Here is a 20,241-nt window from a genome sequence, read left to right as displayed (position 1 = left end):
ATGGGAAATGAAACAATGATGATTTTGACTCTTGTAGTGTAATTTACACAATCAATAATGATAGGTTAGAAAAAAAAAACACAAAAGCTACAAAATTGTATTTTTTTAATAATACAAGTAAATATTGGAATCCAAACATAAGAGTCCAACACAAAGGTTGGAGAATTTGACCAGGCCATGACCCCAGCCATCATATTCATCACAGATCACCCACCCATGGGTTTGACCCCACAAAGAAACAATAGCAAAGTAAAAATGCTTGGCTTTGGATTTAATCTAAGGAGTGAATCCCATTAATAAACCATCACCACATTTTCTAGGGATTCAATTAGCTCTCATTAAGAACAAATTTTTTTTTTCTATCATCAAAAGAAAATGTTTTTGCAAATGTGTGTATTTTTTATGTCTTATCAAAAATTGAAGATTTGCCCTTTCTAATTTCCTTAAATCCCAATATGTAAAATAGATATTCAAGTATTCAATCTGGGTTGGTTGAGTTTGCCATGGATGAATTATTCTGCAACAAAGAGCTGTGACTCTCTCGCATTTTCACACGCCTTGGAATCCTATTCTTGTTTGTTTTTTCAGTCTGTCCTTCGCAAAACAAAGTACAGGACTTTTGATTTCTCGCATTGATTCAAGCTCTTCCGCTGGGTGCTTCCCAATTCTCTCAGGCTATTGTTTTGAGAAATATTTCAAGGATTCAAGGTGGGTTTCTTTTCTTTTTTTTTTGCATAAAGTTTAATTCTTTAAGTTTATAAAGAACATTTCCTTGATTTAGCTCAAATCCTTATCGGTTTTCTGGTTTCTTGTTTTCTTTTCCTGGTTGAAATTTCTCATCCTATGACGTCGAGGGAAAAACTTTATTCTCTCTCAGATTTTAGCATATTCTAGGATTTATTGAAGTTTACTGCAGGAATATACTTTTTGGGTTGATTCAAAGGCATTTCTTATTTTTGGTTTCTTTTGTCTTCCAGTTCATTAAATATTCCAATATTTTGTGGTTCGTTTCTCCAAATTGCATGCCAATTTCACAGTTTGCCAGATTTGTTGGGAATTTTCGTTTCTGGTCAAATTGCAGTTTAGATTAGAAGCTAGATGAAGCTATGAGCTGATATTGTAACTTGGGTCATTTTGATCCTGTCTTTTTCCTGTAGGTTTTCGTACATGAGTTTTCGATGCTGATTTGTCTATCTAACTAGTTCACTATTTCCTTCTTGAAATTACAGTGCATTGAGGATTTGAAGCCTCTAGGCCTCTGATTCATGGGAATTTGCTGTGCAAAACCTAGCTCTTCCTCTGAGAGGCAGAAAGGGAAAAACAAGGACAATCCATTTTTTGATGGTAATTTTGCTGCTACTAATGGATCTGGGGGTGTACACAAGCTAGGGGTCTTGAAAGACCTTACTGGCCGTGACATCTCAGCCCAATATGATCTAGGCCATGAGCTTGGTCGTGGTGAATTTGGGATAACGTATTTGTGCACTGATGTAAACACGGGTGAAAAGTATGCTTGTAAGTCAATTTCTAAGAAGAAGCTCAGGACTGCAGTGGATATTGAAGATGTCAGGAGGGAGGTAGAAATTATGAAGCATTTGCCGAAGCAATCAAATATTGTAACACTAAAGGATACTTATGAAGATGATACTGCTGTGCACATTGTGATGGAGTTGTGTGAGGGTGGAGAACTGTTTGACCGGATTGTTACTAGGGGCCATTACACAGAACGTGCCGCTGCTGCAGTTATGAAGACTATTGTTGAAGTGGTTCAGGTATGCTTGTGATCATTGATATGTCGTCCGTTTGATAACAACTTTGCAGTGCGTAGAAGTTTAATTCTCGCTTGGGATTTGATTAGATATTGATCTGTGACATCTTGCATTATGTGTTGTGTGCTGTTGGTATTTTTATTTTTTTGGAAAGTTTGATATGATATACTGTTATAAATTTGACGTTCATTTCACACTGTTGGCTAGTTTAAGAAAATTATGGTTTCCTTTTGGTTTATGTAATGCTCGCATTTTCAATAAGACAATTTAATCGTTGGTCTGTGAACTTTTGAGGGTTTGTTAAATATCCTTCCATAAGGTGTTCGTGGACCAACGATTGAAACTTGTTTGACCAAGCACTCCAATAATCTTGTTCTTTTGAATTAAGCTGGTTCGTTTCTCTTTACTTTCTTGACTGCAGATGTGTCATAAGCATGGAGTCATTCATCGTGATCTAAAGCCAGAAAATTTCCTTTTTGGAAATAAGAAGGAAACAGCCCCTTTAAAGGCAATTGATTTTGGGTTGTCTGTATTATTTACACCAGGTATTGCATTGTGTATTTGTATTAAGACTTTCCTCATCTCACCCCGTTGCATTTCTTCTTTTCCCCTCTTCTAAAGATTTCTCAGATTTTTGAGGCATTAGTCTGTTTGCCCATATTTCTTACCACATGCCTAAATGCACTACATACAGGCGAGAGATTCAATGAAATTGTGGGAAGTCCCTATTACATGGCACCAGAGGTTCTCAAACGTAATTATGGCCCTGAGGTTGATGTCTGGAGTGCCGGAGTTATCTTGTACATTTTACTTTGTGGTGTTCCACCATTCTGGGCAGGTTGGTTATCCTGTTTGAAGGCTGAATTTTTAACTTAGGTTGTTCAACTTCTATGATGTCTAGCATTGAAAGTATGTTGCACATGTGGTGTATAGTTTGTAATGTATACTCATCAGATAAGAAAGTCCAGAAAATGAGTGCATTGTGGAAGAACGGTGGTACTTTCCTTAAGTTTTTTATTTGGATTTTTCACGCATGAACATGCAAACAAGTTGTGACTTGTTCTCCTATTCTATGATTAAATGAGTTTTCTCATTTAGTTTCCCCCCACTTTAGCAATTTTGAATTTATGGTCATAACATAAACGTATTCATACTATGTTCTTCATGCAGAAACTGAGCAGGGTGTAGCGCAGGCAATCATTCGTTCTGTCATTGATTTCAAGAGGGACCCATGGCCAAAAGTATCTGATAATGCTAAGGACCTGGTGAAAAAAATGCTTGATCCTGACCCACAGCGGCGGCTATCAGCTCAGGAAGTACTTGGTAACATTTGTTATGATCTGACATTCTTTTTTATATAAAGATTCGTTGCTCCTTTAAAAATAGTCATGACTCTTATTTGCAGACCATCCTTGGCTACAAAATGCTAAGAAGGCTCCAAATGTCTCACTGGGTGAGACTGTGAGAGCAAGGCTCAAACAATTTTCTGTGATGAACAAGCTAAAGAAAAGAGCTTTAAGGGTAATGTTTCCATTTCTTACTGTTTGTGCTTTGCATTCTCCACAATTATTGTTGAATAGTTGGATAGGATCATAGAAATGGCTGATTTTGGCCAAATATTGTCCTGGGTCTTGCATGGTTGGATTTCTTGATGACTTAATTTTGAGGAATTCAATTTCCAGGTAATAGCTGAGCATTTATCAGTGGAGGAAGTGTCTGGCTTGAAGGATGCCTTTAATATGATGGACACTCGTAACAGAGGCATGATTAATCTTGAGGAGCTTAGAACTGGGTTACAAAAGCTTGGCCAGCAGATGCCTGATGCTGATCTTCAAATCCTTATGGAAGCTGTAAGACTTGGCCAACTAAAAGTTTCTTTTTCATTATTGTTAAGAGTGTAAAGTCCCACATTGATAAGTTTGAGTAATATTTGATAGGCTTGTAAGTGGTTCCCTCCCCTCTTTCTAATAGGTCCTTTTAGAGAGAGTGTATGGGCCACTTATGAGCCAAATTTAACATGATATCAGAGCCATGAAAGTCACCTTCTACCTTCCCCATTTGTTGTTGCCCCTAGTGTGGACCTTCGTGTGTGAGTAACCCTTGGTGTTGGGCCTCCCATTGTTAGGAATTGTTGAGCCCACAGCGCTAGACGTGGGGGAATATTTAGCGTGTAAAAGCCTCGTACTGATAAGTTTGAGTAAAATTGATAGGCTTATAAGTGGTTCCCTCTCCTCTCTCTAATAGGTCCTTTTAGAGAGAGTGTATGAGCCACTTATGAGCCAAATTTAACATTTATTTATCCGTTCTTTATAGTTTTTCTCAAAACTTTTTTCTCGGAAATTAGTGCCTAAAATTTTGTGTGAATATTGGTTTACTTACTTGAAAGTTAATTTGGTCCACCAACACCTCAAGCAGAAGACACTGGATCATCAATTCATCATCATACGAGTCTTTTTCTCAAAGTTTTGGTTCGGTTACATGAGCTTATGAGAAAATCAAATTTTCCATTTTGACTCGTGTTCATAGGTTTGGCAAAGTTTTACACTGGATGCCGCAATCCTACTCCTTTATCCGGGCTTGGGACTGGCAACAAGCGTAGGTGAAGTTAAGAAATTAGACAAATATTTTTTTGAAATTTAATAAAAACCAAAGGAAAAAAAGTCCAGATAAGCCCAATTCATCACTTTCTTTATTGATGAAGATCGAATTGGGATACAATTAAGCTGAAATGGGTAATTACTACAATTTTCCTGGATTTTTTTAGCTGCCATAAGATGTTTTCCTGTTCCTCTACTTTAGAAGGCCCAGGAGGTAGATACCATCTGATGCAGTTGAGTAAAAATTGTATTTTTGCTCTTTCAGTGAAGTGAATAACTGAGAAATGCTTTCTACAGGCTGATGTTGATGGTGATGGAGCTTTGAATTATGGAGAGTTTGTTGCGGTCTCAGTTCACCTAAAGAAGATGGGCAACGACGAGCATCTACATAAAGCATTTTCATTTTTTGATCAAAATGAGAGTGGTTACATAGAGATTGATGAACTCCGAAATGCTTTGAATGATGAAACTGATACCTGCAGTGAGGAAGTTATCAATGCCATTATGCAGGATGTTGATACAGACAAGGTTAGTCTCAAGCCTCACGTTTTAGCTCCAACACTAACTTATATGTATTTATATATGTATGTACGTATGTATGTATACATGTACATGGCTTTTAGTTGTGAATTCATGTGGCCACCCAAATTGTTTGGGATTAATGCTTTGACGAACATTGGTTTGAGAAGTGCTCTGTAAGGTAAAAAGGTAAACAACTCCCGTGCACAAAGCTTCCATAGTGGGTTAGGGACATGCAACATGTACGCAAACCTTATCCATTCAAAAATATGTGGGGAGGTTGTGTCCAGGAATTGAATCTATGACACCACGACATATGTGGTGAACAAACCCCGTGCACAAGACTCCCGCGATGCCTGTGGTCTGCATAGACAGGATGTATGCAGACCTTACCCCCACATAGTTTTCAGACTGCTATGTAAAGTATCATAAATTGCCTGTTCATCTTCTAACCCCCAAAATAGCATTTATTGGGCTTGCTTGTCAGGCCTTCCATTCTATGCCCAAATGGCTGAACCTTTATGCATGACCACAGCATCTTTGTTAAATTCCCCTTTCATGTTGGTGCTATTGGTGTACTGTTCTCTGGATTTACTTTGTCAGAATATTTCCTGTAATGTGCATTGTGCATCTTCACTTCTTTGAAATATGGTCGTTCGTCTAACAAACCTATTAATACATATATCTTATATTTCTCTCCCAAAATAACTTTACATCTTATCTTTCTCCAAAGAAATCCTCTTCAAGCATGATTTTCTTCCACTACTTATTAGTTAATTCCCCTCAACTAATTCTTTTGCATTTGATTGCCAAGTTGGAACTCAGTTCATCCTTTCAATTTATCTTGCAGGATGGACGCATAAGTTACGAGGAGTTCGCTTCAATGATGAAGGCTGGTACAGACTGGAGGAAAGCATCTCGGCAATATTCACGTGAAAGATTCAACAGTCTCAGCCTGAAGTTGATGAGGGACGGATCATTACAGGTTGCCACTTGACTGTAGAAGAAAAGGATATGGAAATGGCAGGGGGGAAAAAAAAGGAGACTTCTTCTGTGGATTTGTGATTTTTTTTTTTTGTTTTGTTTTCCTAATGGGAACTCGGGATAGAAAGAATTGGGCTGGTGGTCTTGGTGTCTTGAGATGTCAATTTCTAGATTTTGTTTGTTATTAGGTAGTTCCAGGAGACGGCAAGTAGAGGAATTTGTTATTATTGTTGTGAGCAGCAATTTGTGGTTGTATATATTTCATTTGAGAAAAATCTGTCTAATTGCTATTCATTTGCTTTAATGTGCTGTTAATGACAGAGAAAAAGATTTGTTGCCCTTCGTCGTTGGTTTTAATTTACATGTCTGTTTTCTCTCCAAGCTGAGAAACATCTTCCTGCAGGAAGTAAGAAGCCAGCAGAGATGAGCAAAGTAGTATATTTCTTCAAATACGCCGCTGTCTATGGTTACAGATTACTACCCGTTGGTTTTTCCTAATGATGTCAAAGAATATAAATTGCCGAGTCTTCAGTTCCTCATCACATCATCTATGAAAGAACGATCCAAAGATTGATAGGAAATGAACCATGAAACATAAATCAAACCGAAATTTCCAAGCAGCAGTCGGGAGAAGTTCATCATTGTTGCAATAACTTTCCTCGAATCAGAATTTTAACCAGTACAATGAACTGAGAAGTTCAGAACTACTATTTATCCAAGTTGGTATTTTTCTGACGGAATAGTATTTAAGGTAATTTCAAAGGAAAAGGAAAAAAGGAAAAAAAAAAAGCAGAAAGAAGGTGCTTCAACAATCTACACGTTCCACTTTACCAATCCTATCAGCGAAACATGGCAGGAGTTTTACCTTGCTGACGCCCTTGCGCTCATGGATGAGTGGTAGGTGGTGCTCCTCTCTTTTCTGTATGAAGTGTAAACATCGTCATATTGACTAACTTCATTTGGATTAGCTGTTGCCCCGAGTCCCAATCTTCCTGATCCACTCGATCCTGGTTTCCGCTCCACACTTCCATCAGGATAAGCCCCTGTTTCTGGGTCAACAACCAAGTTGGGAGGTGGAGGAATGCAAGCTCCTCCCTTGCGAACAGGAGGTTCTCTCTCGTACTCATCATCTTCATCTTTTGAATCAGACTTCATTGGTCCTTCCGAAGGGTTAACCTCTCCAATCTCTTTAAAGAACTTTGACACTCTCTCCAGGATCTCTGAGGGAGATACATCTGATGGAGGTATCATAGTTGGGATGTCCAAAGGACTCATTGGTGAGTAAGGCACGCCACTTCCAATCTGCATCTTCCTAACCATTCCGGGGATAAGGCCAGGTGGGAACAATGGAAATGGGGGTAATTTTTCACCAGCATTAGTGCCTTGTGCTGGCAATGAATGGGGACCAGGTTGCTGACTCACTGGTTGAACAGATGAATTTATGGGCAGAGAGCCAGGAAAAGCACCAGCAGGGACTGCATTTGGAAATATTTGCGGATTCGCTAGGGATGTCATGGCAGGGGGAATTTGTCTGTCAGGAAGCTCCTGATCTGGAACACTTGGAACCAAACCCCGATTATCAGGCAGCCAACGTGAGGCAGTTTGTTTTACTGTTTGCTGCAGCATTCCTACAGAGAGGAGGGAAAATAAGAACCAGAACATTTCTAAAGAGAACAAGAAAGTAGATCCAAAATTATTATGTAGATCATTAAGTTAATGCTCAAAGGTTTAAGTAACCATATTTGTTTGCCCAAACTCTTATCCAGAGAAAAAAGAGAACATGGAAATCACAACTGGTTCCACAAAATTGGATAACCTTTTGAACATATCTGCCTAACTGGAAATGAGAGAAGCTACCTGCAGTAGCCATCGACTCTGCAGACACAGTAGATATATCTTTAGAAGGCCCAGAAAAAGAATGAGCAGATGGTCCACCTCTCATCTCACTCTCAAGTGCATAAATAGTGTCTTCATCATAGACCTCCTTGGAACCCCAGAATTGTAGGATTTTCTGCAACCGTGACTGATTCTCCTCTTTATTTTGAGGGTTATGGTAAATCCTGGCAAGCATGGAACCCAAAACAGGTTTAAATGCCAGAGCCTCACTATCAAGGTCACGTTGGTTGACCCTCCTTTGCAAACTGCAAATTATTCATGCAAAGGGTAGAAAAACTTTAGTGATAGAAGCTAGCAATAAGAAACATTTAGCATGTTACTAAATGGCCAAAGACTAAATTCAATGAAGGAAAATGTATTGTTAAGGAGAATGCATCAAATTCATGCAGTACATGGGTTTGTACAGCCAATCCCAGACCAGAAGTGAGCTTTTATTTCACCAGCAGTAAAATCATCTTTATCAATCTGGCACATATCTTCATCACTGTTGTATGTCCCCCATCCAAGCTTACTTTCTTATGAATTTATTACTTTATTTTCCTTGTTTTTAGTTTTATGAAGCATTTGAACGGTTTTTGATGGAAAACGGTTGATTTTGAGAATTTTGAGGATCGGTCCCATTGTTAGAATAGAATCTACAACACACCTTTAAATCATAATTGTTAGAATCCACAGATAGTCCAGCTATAAAAAAAACAAACCTGTCAAAAAGAATGTCATTGACCAGGTAAACTATGTGAAGTTGCCTCACAGAATCATCCAAAGCAAAGATCATGTCTCTAAGAGCCACAGCCAGAGCAGGTGCAAATGGAGACCTCTGCATGAACCAGATCTTGGCACCTTTGATAGATTCCTTGGTACCACTGAGATTGTTAAGAACATTATTGAGCTCTACTGCAACATCAGAAGGAAGAGGACCCGAAAGCCCCTTAAATGGTTGGGATGACTGGTCATAATCTGGTCCACATTGACTCCCGTAAGGCTGAGGATGTGTGTGGTGGTGCTGTTGATGGTCGTAGAATGGTGGAAAAGGAGGTCGCTGCATTTGAGGAGCACCCATCATAGAAGCTGAAGCACCAACAGCAGCATTCATAGGAGATGCATTTAAAGGAGATGGACTCATCATAGGATTTGGAGGGGGATGAATCATAGGTAAAGAAGAAGGTGGAAAAGGAGCATTGAAGAGGCCACCTGGGGGATGTGTTGATAACCAAACCTTGTAGCGGTAGTAGGCATGCCCCTCGCCCCCAAAAAGAAAACCATAATCAGGATTATCTTGCTGTTTTTCACGGATCATGGCTTCAAATTCAGGGCCATTCTTTGTAGTATATTCAACAAGTTTGTCAATACGCTTCTGGAGCTCAGAATCAGATGGAGGAGGGGCTGGGGGAGGAGCGGAATCATACTGACCAGAGAAAGGCGAAGGAATAAGGTGAGGGGGCAAATGGGGAGGAAAAGCTGAAGGTGGCTGTTGTTGCTGCTGAAGATGAAGTAGGTGTGGATGGGGAGGAGGATGTTGGTGGAGCTGTGGAGGCTGCGACATTGGATGGGGATAAGGGTATTGTTGGAGCGAAGGATGCGGAGACATAAAAGGAGGGCCACGCACCATCGGAGGGAGCTGCTGCTGTGGATGAAATCCAAACTGTTGTTGCTGTTGCATATTAGCTGCTTGTCGCTGCTGCTGGGCATATACCATAGCAGAAGCTGCAGAAAAATCATGGGCCTGGCGTTCCATCAACTAATAAATCTATCTGTACAGTAAAACAAAATATTTGAATTATTCAAAAAGTACCTACAAGGAATAGAAAACAAAGCTATCAGTTGCCATGCCAGAAACTAAATATATTCTCACAAAAATTTCCATGGGAATATCAGAATCCTAGATCCATTCCATTATATATATATATATAATTAAAAAAAATCCTAACCACTTTCGATTTATCAAAATTTGTATCCAGGACTAGGACTCCCGAATTTGGAGTATTCTAATTCCATACAATTCAAAATGTTCAACAGGCAAATGATATTTTACAATAAAGGGTGTAGTCCTGTTTGAAGTAGCAATCCTTATATACAATAGACAGATGGTATAAAGAAAAAATCAAACACCATGATCTTACCTAACCCATTTATAATATCATAACTAGTTTTGAGTTCCATTAAGATGAACCCGAAAAATATTTTAGCTATAATACAAATTTCAAAAAAATAATGTTAGTTTGACGGAACACTATTTTGGGTGCTACACAGTCAGTGGATCTGATATGCAGCCTTGACACATAGGTGACTCTTATCCTATACTCCGTAAGCCTCTAAACTCCCACTAAACTCCTGTTTAATGGATAAATAGTCTATAAAGTCTGTAAACTTAATCTCAAAATCAAAGTGTATCGAACCCACATAATATACTTTCAACTGCTCTTAAAGGATGTTTAACAGTATCAAATCCTGAATCATACCCAACTTCATTAAAATAATTCAGCCTATAGTAGAGTCATCCAAAATACCCATAAATTCACGATGTAGTACTATCCATCATCATTTAAATAATTACATATCTATATATACATACCTCCACTCGTTATTTTAAAGACATTATAAACTTTTGAAGTGATGAAGTCCATTTATATGATTCAGGTGATCCAAATAAGTTTCATATAATCCACTAAGGTCACCGTCTAACTCCGAAGGGGCCTCCTACGGTTTCCTACTTCCCTTCAGTTCAGCGACTCCTCTCTATTCAGCCGACCAACTAGCCTCTAAGATGACAATTTAAGGTGAATGGTCAAGGATTCAGGTTCATTGTTGGTACAAAATAAATAAATAACCTGATTACAAGTCTCATAGAGATTGCCTGATTTTTTATTATATATAAGTAACTTTAAACCCCGATTACAACCATGGTAAGTAAAGATCCAAACCATAGCACACAATTCAACAGCCAATCCTCCATAAACACAATATCATATCGCCAACACTTAAAAATAATTCCCTTTCACATTACCTTCTTTACTTGCTGTCTGCGACTGTGCAGCCAAGAAAAGTGCAGAATTTCAGATTATAGCCTTGCCAGAGTCAGTTCTTCGGGTAGCAAAGTTTCCAGGATCTTTCCTCTGTAAAAGCACCAGTAATATTCTTAATCCAGGGAAGTTTACAGCTCCAATTTCAGCTTCGAGAAAAGCTCACCTGAAATACTATCTCTCTTCCGTAATGACCACAGCTAGGTCGCAAATATGGTTCGAAACTTGCAGCTGCTACTGCATCAACGGAAGAACACGTGAATGAGGTTTTCTTCAGCTCATCTGGGATCCCTTTTGTCAGGGTTTCTCAATAGAAATCGAGGCTTTTCCTGAATGAACGGTGGTTCTGATTGTTGTTGATTTCCCTTTTGGTGCTGTGCGTTTTAGAATGCTAAACCATCAATATTCGTCGGATTTTGGCCAAACTTCGGTGGAGAAGGATAAAACAATACAATCTTTAATGGGCCGCATGTTAACTCACGCAACATGCAAGAACTACAAAGCCCATATAAGGCCCATTAGGGATGTAGTCATGTCCCGCAAGTAAGCCCACTTTCCCCTGTCTCGGCTACTCAGCAACAACAAATCCAACAATCCAAAAGCGTGGCAACTATGCTCGACTGTATATCTCCTCCTATCTCACATGGAATCACCATAAATAAACCGAGTGATATATAAATAAAATCAAACATACAACAACGATCCATATTGGATGGACTTCATACCTCTTATACAACGTCACATTAAGAACTAATAATGACAGCTCATGAAATATAAATATGTGCGTGTCTATAATCCAAAGTAGACATTATCATTGATATGTTTGGGTTTTGATTTCCAACGATGACCAATTTAGGCTCGGATGGTAGAAACTTTGCCTCGTGTATTTGATCTTAAAAACGACATCCACTTGTACCTATGAATAACTCAACCACCGTGTCTTTTTTAGAGATTCCACTAAGCCCAAAATTAAGAGAGATAACAAGCTAGCTATCCCAAGTGGTTCTATCTTTTCTAGATCTGATTTTGTTCTCTTGGTAATTTTATTTTTTTGATAAAGTTACGTTTTTGGATTCCTGGAATAAGCTTAATTTGTAGATTATGAGTCGGTCAGTCCGGATTATTACTTTCTTCCTTGAAACTAAACATCTAAGATTATAAGTGACAATACCCAGATCATAATGGTTTACCCACAAAAATGCAATTGAAGAGATCATTGTCCTTTCACCTGGTGATCATACTGAGAGACAATTGATCTTGAGTTGGTCAACAAGGTGCCTGGATGTTGGAATGAGCCAAACACAACTAATAGAAACAGAAGGAAAAAGAAATAGGATCAAGGAGAACAAGAAACAGGAAAACAGAAGAAGGAACAAAAACTAAAGAAATTAAGGGAAAAGTTGAGATGAGGTTTCTCCAATAGAAAGATAAGAGATTGCATACAAGGTTTCACTTCCACATACTTAGAAACCAAATCAATAATTACTGGTCATAAGACATTCACATCAATAGTTACAAATTTTAGCAGTAGGCATTGTAACACAGATAGGTGCATACTTCTTCTTAGCTTCAGAGGTCCCTCGCTTGGGCTCAACAGCCATGGCAACCTTGGCAATGGAGCATGCAGCAGCAGCAGCTGCTGCAAACACCAACTCTCTCCTGCTTCCACTGCTGCTCTCTTCCTTGTTGTTCAAGCTCACACTTTTTCCCTCTGTGGGTCTTGAAGCCTTGGCCACAATAAGTCCTCTAGGAGCACCTATCAAAGGCTGAGGCTTGGTCACAGGGGAGGCTAGGAATGAGGTTGTCATGGTCATGGAAGCCATCTCTGCTCTCTCTCAGGTATCTGGGTCTGCTGCTGTTACTCAACTCTCCTTTGGATGGAATGGATAAATTGTTGTTATTATTAGCTCTGAGGAAGTGGGGATAGAAGAAGCATACAAAGACTTCATTTGGAGACTTGAGGCTATGGCCATGAATCCCATGATCCGTTTCCTTATCCTTAAAAGTTTATTCTCAAATGGGCAAGTTACACGTGTCCTTTATTATCCTGGCAAAGAATTGGTGATTAGAAATTCATTTCCCAGGATCAAAGGCTAGAAATTCATTTCCCAGGATCGAAGGCTAATGGGCTATGGTTTCTACTTTCTAGTTCTTTTCATACAAGACAAAATTGTACACATTTAGTGTACAATACTTTTTCAAAAGATAAGGAGGCAGCTCAGCTAGGGCCAACAAATTATCGTGCGAATATAAGCTTACAGCATCCATGGCAGTGTGATTCATTAGAAGCTCCCAAACATCTGATTTAAAAAATAAAAAAATGTAGGAAAACAAAACTTGGTAAAATCCAGTTGCGAGAAACAACTAATTCAGAACACTTAAGTTAAAACAAGATTCATGTGATAGCAACCCATTTGATTTGGCAGAAAATAACAACAGGCCAGTGATAAACAAAATACCAAATGTCAAAAACTCCCAAAACAGAGAACAGGGGGAAAAAATAGTACTTAATTGTTTTAACATATAGGACAACTCATACGGGCTACTCTTGCAAAACTAGGACATCTTGATTAAAAAAGGTAACTTCCAATCTCTCTTATGGTTCTACTTTCTCAACCTCATCGAGAATGAGGGGCTTCGTCGGCTTTCCCAAGAGATCGGTATATTCCTGGAAAGGAGACTTGGTGAAGCGGGTTTCCCTCCAGAAATCAGGTGTCAAGAAACCATATGTTTTCAGAAGACATTCGAAAGTGGCCTGCACTCATAATACAATAGCATTGTGTGAACAGACATAATACATGATGCGACAACTAAATCCATCATCTGATCATTGATCAATAACAATGCAATGTAAAATTACCCGTCAAAATATAATTGGATCATTATCATCATCATTCCATAATATTAACATGATATACAACTTATAAAACATTTTATCTCGATCGATATAAACAAGTTTCATGCATCTCCGATAAACAAAAGCTGTTTTCCGAATGGAACATTGGATAAACAAAAGTTTGTCACCTTGTCCTGCATTAACAGAAGCTAGTAACCTTGTCTTTGTCAAACAAACAAGTCTGTGAAACTTAGCTGGTTTAAATCTTAGAGGTAATACAAATAAATGTACACCAAGTTTCTATTTAATACAATCCGAGAGGAAGATGAAAGTGAAGCCTCACCTATGAATCAGTTTTTTTTTCCACTAGAGCGATGCAAAACAGAGGTAGACCACACAATTTTAAGGACAAATATCATACAACTGATGGAATTCTAGGAATCATGCAACCAAAAAACAAGCCACAAAGATACCAGAAAGAATCTAAAGTCTAAAAGCACTCAAATCCAGCTGCAAATGAAAACTTCAAGCTAGTACCCTACACCCAGTACAGTCCACGCTTGTAAAAGTGCACAGAGGTAAGAAAACTAAATCCATTTTTCAACAAGAAAGATTATTAATATGTTTTATGGATGTTATTGGAATTTCAGGAGATGCACCAACTGTAGTTCCTTAGGTTTACCCTAAGAAGCAAATAAACCGATTCTCTGCATTGGAACAAAGACGCTGATAAGAACATTTCAAAAAACAACTACAACAAACAAAGTAAACAAAGAATGTGCCTCAGTAACCGACAAGCAGGAACAATTTCTCACCAACTAATTAACAAACCACATCTATATACAAGTTTGCAGTTTCAAGTCAGCTTATAGAATCATTAACATTAAAAATGAAAAAAGAGGAGTTTATATAATCAGACCTTGACAAAGTTTCCAAGAGTCTTGGTTGAACCCCTTGAAGAGGTGAAGACATCATCTATCCCGGCGAATTGCAACACCTTCTTCGGCACTCTAGCAGCGACAATTCCGGCACCACGAGGGGCAGGAACCATCCTGACAGTGACCGACCCACACTTCCCAGTAACCTTGCAGGGCACAGTGTGAGGCTTCCCGATCTTGTTCCCCCAGTACCCTCTCCTTACAGGAATCACCGAAAGCTTCGCCAGAATAATAGCGCCCCTGATAGCAGTCGCCACCTCCTTCGAGCACTTAACTCCGAGCCCCACATGCCCGTTGCCGTCACCAACAACAACGAAAGCCTTGAATCGAGTCCTCTGCCCTGCCCGAGTCTGCTTCTGAACGGGCATGATCTTCATGACTTCGTCCTTGAGAGAAGGACCTACCAGAGTATCAACTATCTGGTGCTCCTTGATTGGCAGGGAGTGGAGGTAGATTTGCTCCAAGCTGCGGATCTTTCCTTCCCTGACCAGACGGCCCAGCTTAGTCACAGGGACCCATTTCTCCTCCTCCTCACGACGCGCACGGCGGCGGCCTCTTCCACCACGATCTCCTCTTCCACCCCGATCGCCTCTTCCACCACCAAATCCTCTGCGAAAGCCACCGCGTTCTCCTCCAGGTCTTTCAGCCATGGCTGGTAGGATCAGGGTTAGGGTTCGGAGATTGCTGATTTGTGGCGAAATCCCAGACTTGAAAGGGTTTGAGAACTGCGGGATAGGGTATATATGTATTTGCGAAACGAAAAGGGCAGTACTAGGGTTTTGGAGGTGCGGGCCGGGCCTCTTATCGTTTATGGACTTGGGTCCAACGGGCTATATTTCATTGGATCAAACAACCAAACTTGAAAGGGCTCGTTGCATAATTCTCAGGGTTAGAGAAGCCCACATTGGGATTAGTTAAGGCCTCGCTCCTCCTGGGTTCACGAACCTTTACATAAAGTAATGACACAAACTCCCAAATTAAGACCCCATTTACCCCAAATCTATGTAACATGTGGATTATCGATGATTATGACCACTTATAACACCAAAACTTCACATACTGGATGAAATACGGATTATATTTAAGAGATCTCAACCATTATTCTTTCATCATAAATGAAAATTTATTACAAACCATGGTGCTCATCTACATTCCTCCCTCAGCCAAAGCAGAACTGGAGGCAATAGTTTACTGTAGATGAGGTGCATATAGCTATAAACACAGAAGTACATCAATCACCATATAACTAATACTAGATTCCATAAACCAGAAGTCATCGATCAAAACCATTAAAGGACAGGACACTAGCATATGGCAATTTTATTTCATTGTGAAAGCCTGCTGAAGAGCTAGAGAGACTCAAAAGCTGACAAATTCCTTCTCCTTCAAGCTTTCAACCGTCTCCTTGAGGCTCACCTCCAACGGAATGAATTCGATACCCAAGCTTTGTGCTCTTTCCTTGGACACCTGATAGGTTGGCACGTATGGTTTGTCATCAGCGCACCTGCAAAGGTTTTCAGAATGATTTTATGGTAGCTTCTCAGTTCTCACTGATATCTCAAGACGAATACAAGACAAATGAAGACTTTGACAGAGATGGAATAAAGTAAGCTGCTCAAGTTCTAACAGAATGCAATTTCATAAATTACTTCCCCTCCAACAAACAATATGATCATGGGAGCAGTCAGCAGGCTACTATTAATTACATTTCAGCTTCATTTCATACTCATAATGTAGGCAGGCTACTTTTGTACTACGATGACTTTTCTTCTTAGCATGAGAGATGTCTCCATACATAGATACATACAATAACATTAACATATTGAAAACATATATACATGTGTATAACATCCACCAAAAAAATAAAAAGAAAAAATAATGAGTGTGTAAATTGTAAAAACTTTAGAACTTACGACTATATGTCGAAAACCATAAAAATGAAAGTAACAAGTTATGCCATAAACATCAGCAGAGAAACAGATGCTGAAGCAATGCCAAGAACCTACTTTAAGGATCCTTGTCATACACTCAAACATTACATACATAGAATCAAAATTGCAAATGGCATTTCACCTGGATGTTGTCGCTTAAATGTAAAGAAAAAAGAGGACTTACTTTTGTGGAAGTTGGAATGAAGGATAATGATTGTGTAAAATATTCACAACTTCTGAGTAATGCGCAAGTCTCTCAACCAAGCAATATCTTCCACTAGCTGATGGAATCTCAAATGCTTGAATATGTGCATTAGCAACGTCCTTAACATTCACCCATCCAAAAGATGCATTGGGAAACGTTTGTGCTCCTGGATTGAATGAAGAGGTGAAAAAACAGGCACATGCTTTCCAAAAAATACGTGAGATCACATACTGTAATTTCAAAACCACCATGCCTTCGATGATGAACATAGAGGTAAAATTGTATAAAACTCGCTCTATCACTACTTGAACTATCTATTCTTTATTTTTAAGTTTACTCAATTCTTCTCTCCCTGTAGCAATCTAAATACAAAATCTACCTTGCAAGCACAAAATAAGTACCTTTTATCAAACTCAAAATTGCAGCAGCACTAGTGTTGAGCGTTGGCTGTAAGAGGGGGCCAATAACCATTGCCGGGTTTATTGTAACCATATCAATACCCTTCTCCTTGGCAACTTCCCAAGCAACATTCTCAGCCAATGTCTTGGAAAGCACATACCAGAGCTGAGAGAGAACATCACAAAATAGTAATCAAAAGGTGCCACTATGAGCACACGGTACCATAAAAAAGGTAAGCAACTCCAGTGCACAAGGCACCCGGAGTTGGCGGGGTCGGGGACAGTAGCGATGTAAGCAAACCTCACCCCCACATAATATGTGGAGATGTCGTTTCCAAGAATTGAACATGTCACCTCTAGGTTGCACTGTTGCAAGTTCAACTCTATCACTGCACCACATGTTCGCCTATAACACCTTTTAAGTTCATGAAAATTCCAAATATCATTACATATGCATGTTAGGCTGTTAGCACATGGTATCATCATTCCCAAGTTTATCAGTTTTAATAAGAAAGGCTCTTGTTATCTGGTTCAGTAAATTAGCGTAATGTAGACGTTCCAATACATAGATCCTTAAGATTAGAATCACAAAAAAGGTCATTCAAGAAAATAGAAGATCATCCTACATTGGTTTTTGGAATTAATCAAAAATTACAGAAAGACAATATCTTTAATTATAACAATGATGGTCTCTGGCATTCATAAAAAGATAACGATGTCTCTTACCTACAAAACCTTTAATTTCATGAAAATTCCAGATATCATTACATATTCATATGCATATTTTAGAGTGCCCTTAGGTTTAGCTAAAAAGTTCTTTTAAAGAAACAAAAGAATGCTAAATTCAATAATTGCATTTGATTGATAAGTACAATGAAATATGTCGCAATAATGTCTTAGATTGTTTACTAGCTTCAAATCACACTTCTTTCAAACAACAGATAACCTAAGTATTACAGGTGATCGCATAGAGAGAGATAGATCGAAGAGAGAACTGTAATGCCTATGCTGAATAACAGTATCTTTGCCACATGCAACATATAACGAGACCCATTTCGTATATTAGATACAGTACTTGTCTAGACTCTAAGAGTGGTCCACAAGAAGCTTATCAACCTGAATCTTTAATCGCAAGCATGACTAAGTCTGAATTTACAGTCACTTCCACTTGTGAAGAGCTATCATTTCATCAAAAGGTTTAACGTTACTCGAATGATCCATGATTTTATGACGTATTACACTTTATAATCTTCCACAAGTATTATATCACATATTTTTTTATTCCTACAAACCTTGAGCGTGTTGATTTTATGGGTGTAGCGACATTTCTAGAATGATAATTATCAGATCTATCCAGTAAACCACAATAAAGTAAGAATAGGGGTGCACACCTTAGATTCCCTACAAACATCTGGATCAGAAAACCAAGTTTCATCAACTACAACTTCAGGTGTTCGAGGTTTTCCATTGTATGCAACTGCGGCCATAGAAGATGTCAAAACCACTCGTTTGATTGAGGGGAATTTCGCACACGAGGTGAAAACATTCAGTGTTCCCTTAACAGCTGGATCAAGCAACTCTGCCTGCAAGGAGAAGGAACGATATTTACTTAAAATACAGAAGAAAAGGCCAAGACCATGGGATGGCTAAAACAACAAAGAATACCGTCTCTAGTTCATAAGCAGATTAATCCCCATCAAATACCCATATAACAACAAAAATAAGCTACAACAACAATGGAAGAATTGATACTGCTATACCATATAGTTTCAAAGCCTATCATTTTGTGAACAAAATAAACATATAAATACAGGACAGTCCTCCAACTATTTTATTGGACATGATGCAGGACTAACCTGTGGATCTTTGACATCATGGTAAAAAGGAGATGCGGTATGAAAAACACCTTCACAGCCATCAACAACGGAATCAAAGGAACCTTCATCCAGTAAGTTTGCTTTGAACAGATGAAGCCTCTCCTGAGCGCCATCAAGTGCACGCAAGTGTTCTGTCTTTCTAGGATCATCTGTGGGATTGTAAAATTGAGTATACCAAGAAAAGTATTCAACTGATAGCAACCTAATGTGTACAAAAACACAACAGGATCAAATGTCTATAGAACCGTCCATACAGAAAAGAAAAAAGGAAGGCACAAATAATGAGATCATTAACTGTCTCCTTAAACTCTTCAATCAGAAAAAGGAGTTTTAGCTTAAACAAAAGCCCATCTTTTTTATGCAGTGAATTTAAGCTTAATAGAATCATACATTCACCAAGAAAAATCGACTCTGATCACAGTTCAAATTTACAATAATTCAATAGCTATCATTAGTAATGACAATGAGATGCTCATTTGATTAAATAGTAGCATAATTCCATCACAATCCTGCAACTTTGGCTCACTAAAATCAACACGCATCAAACCCATTACAAGAAATCAATCACTGAAATTCTTAATCCCAAGAGCAATTCAATAACATCGAAAGAGGGTCGGAAAATAAGTAAAAATCATAAATTGCTTTTAAAAAATTATCAATCTGGTGTCATCAAATCCAGATACCCATCAGCTAATTCGTTCCAAAAGTGAAACAAGACCCACAAAACCACAAACGTCGTAGACGTATCCATGAATTTAAGATCAAAACAGGAAATTCAGGATCGTAAACAAATTTCGAAACCAATTTAACAATAAACCAAAACAACACGGAAATAGAGAAAGAAACAAAAGGATTAAATCAACTGACTAGGGTCGCGAACGGAGGCCTTGACAGTGTAGCCGCGCTGAAGGAGGAGCTTGACGAGCCAAGAAGCAATGTACCCGGAGGCACCGGTCACGCACACGATCTTCCCGGCTCCACTCATTTTTTTTGTGCGTTTGTCGTTTGGTCAGATTTCGCTTTGTTTATTATTATCTGTCCTTCGTTCCATTTATATAAACTTTTTATGTCATAGGTTGCCTGGCAGTGCGTCACCTAAGACGTCACCTATATGTGAGAGGATAGAAGTTCCTTTCATCAATGGCAGCTTTGAACCTAATGGGCCCTGCCGGGCGTCACCTATGACGTTATGGAGATTGGAGAAAGGGGTTGTCCATTCAGTTGGGCCTGACCAGGAGCCCCCATATGTGAGACCCACATGAAGTCATTCG

At 38.9% G+C, this 20,241-nt stretch overlaps 5 protein-coding genes across 7 annotated transcripts; 1 reads left to right on the top strand and 4 right to left on the bottom strand.

The window, feature by feature from the left end:
* The first annotated feature begins 273 nt into the window (after nt 1-273).
* On the top strand, nt 274-6,208 carry LOC119992473 (calcium-dependent protein kinase 7-like). 2 transcript variants are annotated; one of them, XM_038839171.1, is made up of 9 exons: nt 274-708; nt 1,230-1,772; nt 2,191-2,314; nt 2,464-2,607; nt 2,940-3,092; nt 3,175-3,290; nt 3,452-3,619; nt 4,664-4,894; nt 5,736-5,882. In XM_038839171.1, the coding sequence occupies exons 2-9, from the start codon at nt 1,266-1,268 to the stop codon at nt 5,880-5,882; spliced, it is 1,590 nt and encodes a 529-aa protein (XP_038695099.1). In that variant the 5' UTR covers nt 274-708; nt 1,230-1,265. The 2 variants fall into 2 exon arrangements, with proteins under 2 accessions (XP_038695099.1, XP_038695101.1); XM_038839173.1 differs by lacking the exon at nt 274-708 and having other exon boundaries at nt 1,266-1,772; nt 5,736-6,208.
* A 244-nt stretch (nt 6,209-6,452) lies between these two features.
* Nucleotides 6,453-11,164, bottom strand: LOC119993442 (calcium homeostasis endoplasmic reticulum protein-like). 2 transcript variants are annotated; one of them, XM_038840596.1, is made up of 5 exons: nt 10,952-11,164; nt 10,770-10,878; nt 8,467-9,516; nt 7,727-8,010; nt 6,453-7,497 (listed from the first exon to the last, which is right to left on the bottom strand). In XM_038840596.1, the coding sequence occupies exons 3-5, from the start codon at nt 9,498-9,500 to the stop codon at nt 6,731-6,733; spliced, it is 2,085 nt and encodes a 694-aa protein (XP_038696524.1). In that variant the 5' UTR covers nt 9,501-9,516; nt 10,770-10,878; nt 10,952-11,164; the 3' UTR covers nt 6,453-6,730. The 2 variants fall into 2 exon arrangements, with proteins under 2 accessions (XP_038696524.1, XP_038696525.1); XM_038840597.1 differs by having other exon boundaries at nt 10,770-11,164.
* A 1,001-nt stretch (nt 11,165-12,165) lies between these two features.
* Nucleotides 12,166-12,731, bottom strand: LOC119993445 (photosystem II 5 kDa protein, chloroplastic-like). The gene has a single exon (XM_038840601.1). It carries the CDS (start codon nt 12,606-12,608, stop codon nt 12,291-12,293), a length of 318 nt encoding a protein of 105 aa, XP_038696529.1. The 5' UTR covers nt 12,609-12,731; the 3' UTR covers nt 12,166-12,290.
* A 394-nt stretch (nt 12,732-13,125) lies between these two features.
* On the bottom strand, nt 13,126-15,291 carry LOC119993444 (40S ribosomal protein S2-3-like). Its single transcript, XM_038840600.1, has 2 exons — nt 14,541-15,291; nt 13,126-13,540 (listed from the first exon to the last, which is right to left on the bottom strand). Exons 1-2 carry the CDS (start codon nt 15,207-15,209, stop codon nt 13,382-13,384), a joined length of 828 nt encoding a protein of 275 aa, XP_038696528.1. The 5' UTR covers nt 15,210-15,291; the 3' UTR covers nt 13,126-13,381.
* Nucleotides 15,292-15,619: 328 nt separating this feature from the next.
* Nucleotides 15,620-19,997, bottom strand: LOC119993443 (phenylacetaldehyde reductase). Its single transcript, XM_038840599.1, has 6 exons — nt 19,838-19,997; nt 18,950-19,119; nt 18,485-18,676; nt 17,097-17,259; nt 16,675-16,861; nt 15,620-16,063 (listed from the first exon to the last, which is right to left on the bottom strand). Exons 1-6 carry the CDS (start codon nt 19,953-19,955, stop codon nt 15,919-15,921), a joined length of 975 nt encoding a protein of 324 aa, XP_038696527.1. The 5' UTR covers nt 19,956-19,997; the 3' UTR covers nt 15,620-15,918.
* Between the last annotated feature and the right edge of the window lie 244 nt (nt 19,998-20,241).

This window comes from Tripterygium wilfordii, chromosome 23, assembly GCF_013401445.1.
Source record: "Tripterygium wilfordii isolate XIE 37 chromosome 23, ASM1340144v1, whole genome shotgun sequence".
NCBI classification, from domain to species: Eukaryota; Viridiplantae; Streptophyta; class Magnoliopsida; order Celastrales; family Celastraceae; genus Tripterygium; species Tripterygium wilfordii.
This window is presented reverse-complemented; position numbering and strand designations above follow the sequence as displayed.

Excerpts from the sequence above, each read along its gene's own strand:
- LOC119992473 (XM_038839173.1), top strand. The coding sequence starts at position 1,266 with ATGGGAATTTGCTGTGCAAAACCTAGCTCTTCCTCTGAGAGGCAGAAA. Across the intron at positions 3,093-3,174 it reads ATCAGCTCAGGAAGTACTTG|ACCATCCTTGGCTACAAAAT; the intron begins GTAACATTTGTT and ends TCTTATTTGCAG. Across the intron at positions 4,895-5,735 it reads AGGATGTTGATACAGACAAG|GATGGACGCATAAGTTACGA; the intron begins GTTAGTCTCAAG and ends TTTATCTTGCAG.
- LOC119993442 (XM_038840597.1), bottom strand. The coding sequence starts at position 9,500 with ATGGAACGCCAGGCCCATGATTTTTCTGCAGCTTCTGCTATGGTATAT. Across the intron at positions 8,011-8,466 it reads AATGACATTCTTTTTGACAG|TTTGCAAAGGAGGGTCAACC; the intron begins GTTTGTTTTTTT and ends AATAATTTGCAG. Across the intron at positions 7,498-7,726 it reads AGAGTCGATGGCTACTGCAG|GAATGCTGCAGCAAACAGTA; the intron begins GTAGCTTCTCTC and ends TCCTCTCTGTAG.
- LOC119993445 (XM_038840601.1), bottom strand. The coding sequence starts at position 12,608 with ATGGCTTCCATGACCATGACAACCTCATTCCTAGCCTCCCCTGTGACC.
- LOC119993444 (XM_038840600.1), bottom strand. The coding sequence starts at position 15,209 with ATGGCTGAAAGACCTGGAGGAGAACGCGGTGGCTTTCGCAGAGGATTT. Across the intron at positions 13,541-14,540 it reads CTCTTGGAAACTTTGTCAAG|GCCACTTTCGAATGTCTTCT; the intron begins GTCTGATTATAT and ends TTATGAGTGCAG.
- LOC119993443 (XM_038840599.1), bottom strand. The coding sequence starts at position 19,955 with ATGAGTGGAGCCGGGAAGATCGTGTGCGTGACCGGTGCCTCCGGGTAC. Across the intron at positions 17,260-18,484 it reads ATGTTTGTAGGGAATCTAAG|CTCTGGTATGTGCTTTCCAA; the intron begins GTGTGCACCCCT and ends GTTCTCTCTCAG. Across the intron at positions 16,064-16,674 it reads TCATTCCAACTTCCACAAAA|GTGCGCTGATGACAAACCAT; the intron begins GTAAGTCCTCTT and ends AAACCTTTGCAG.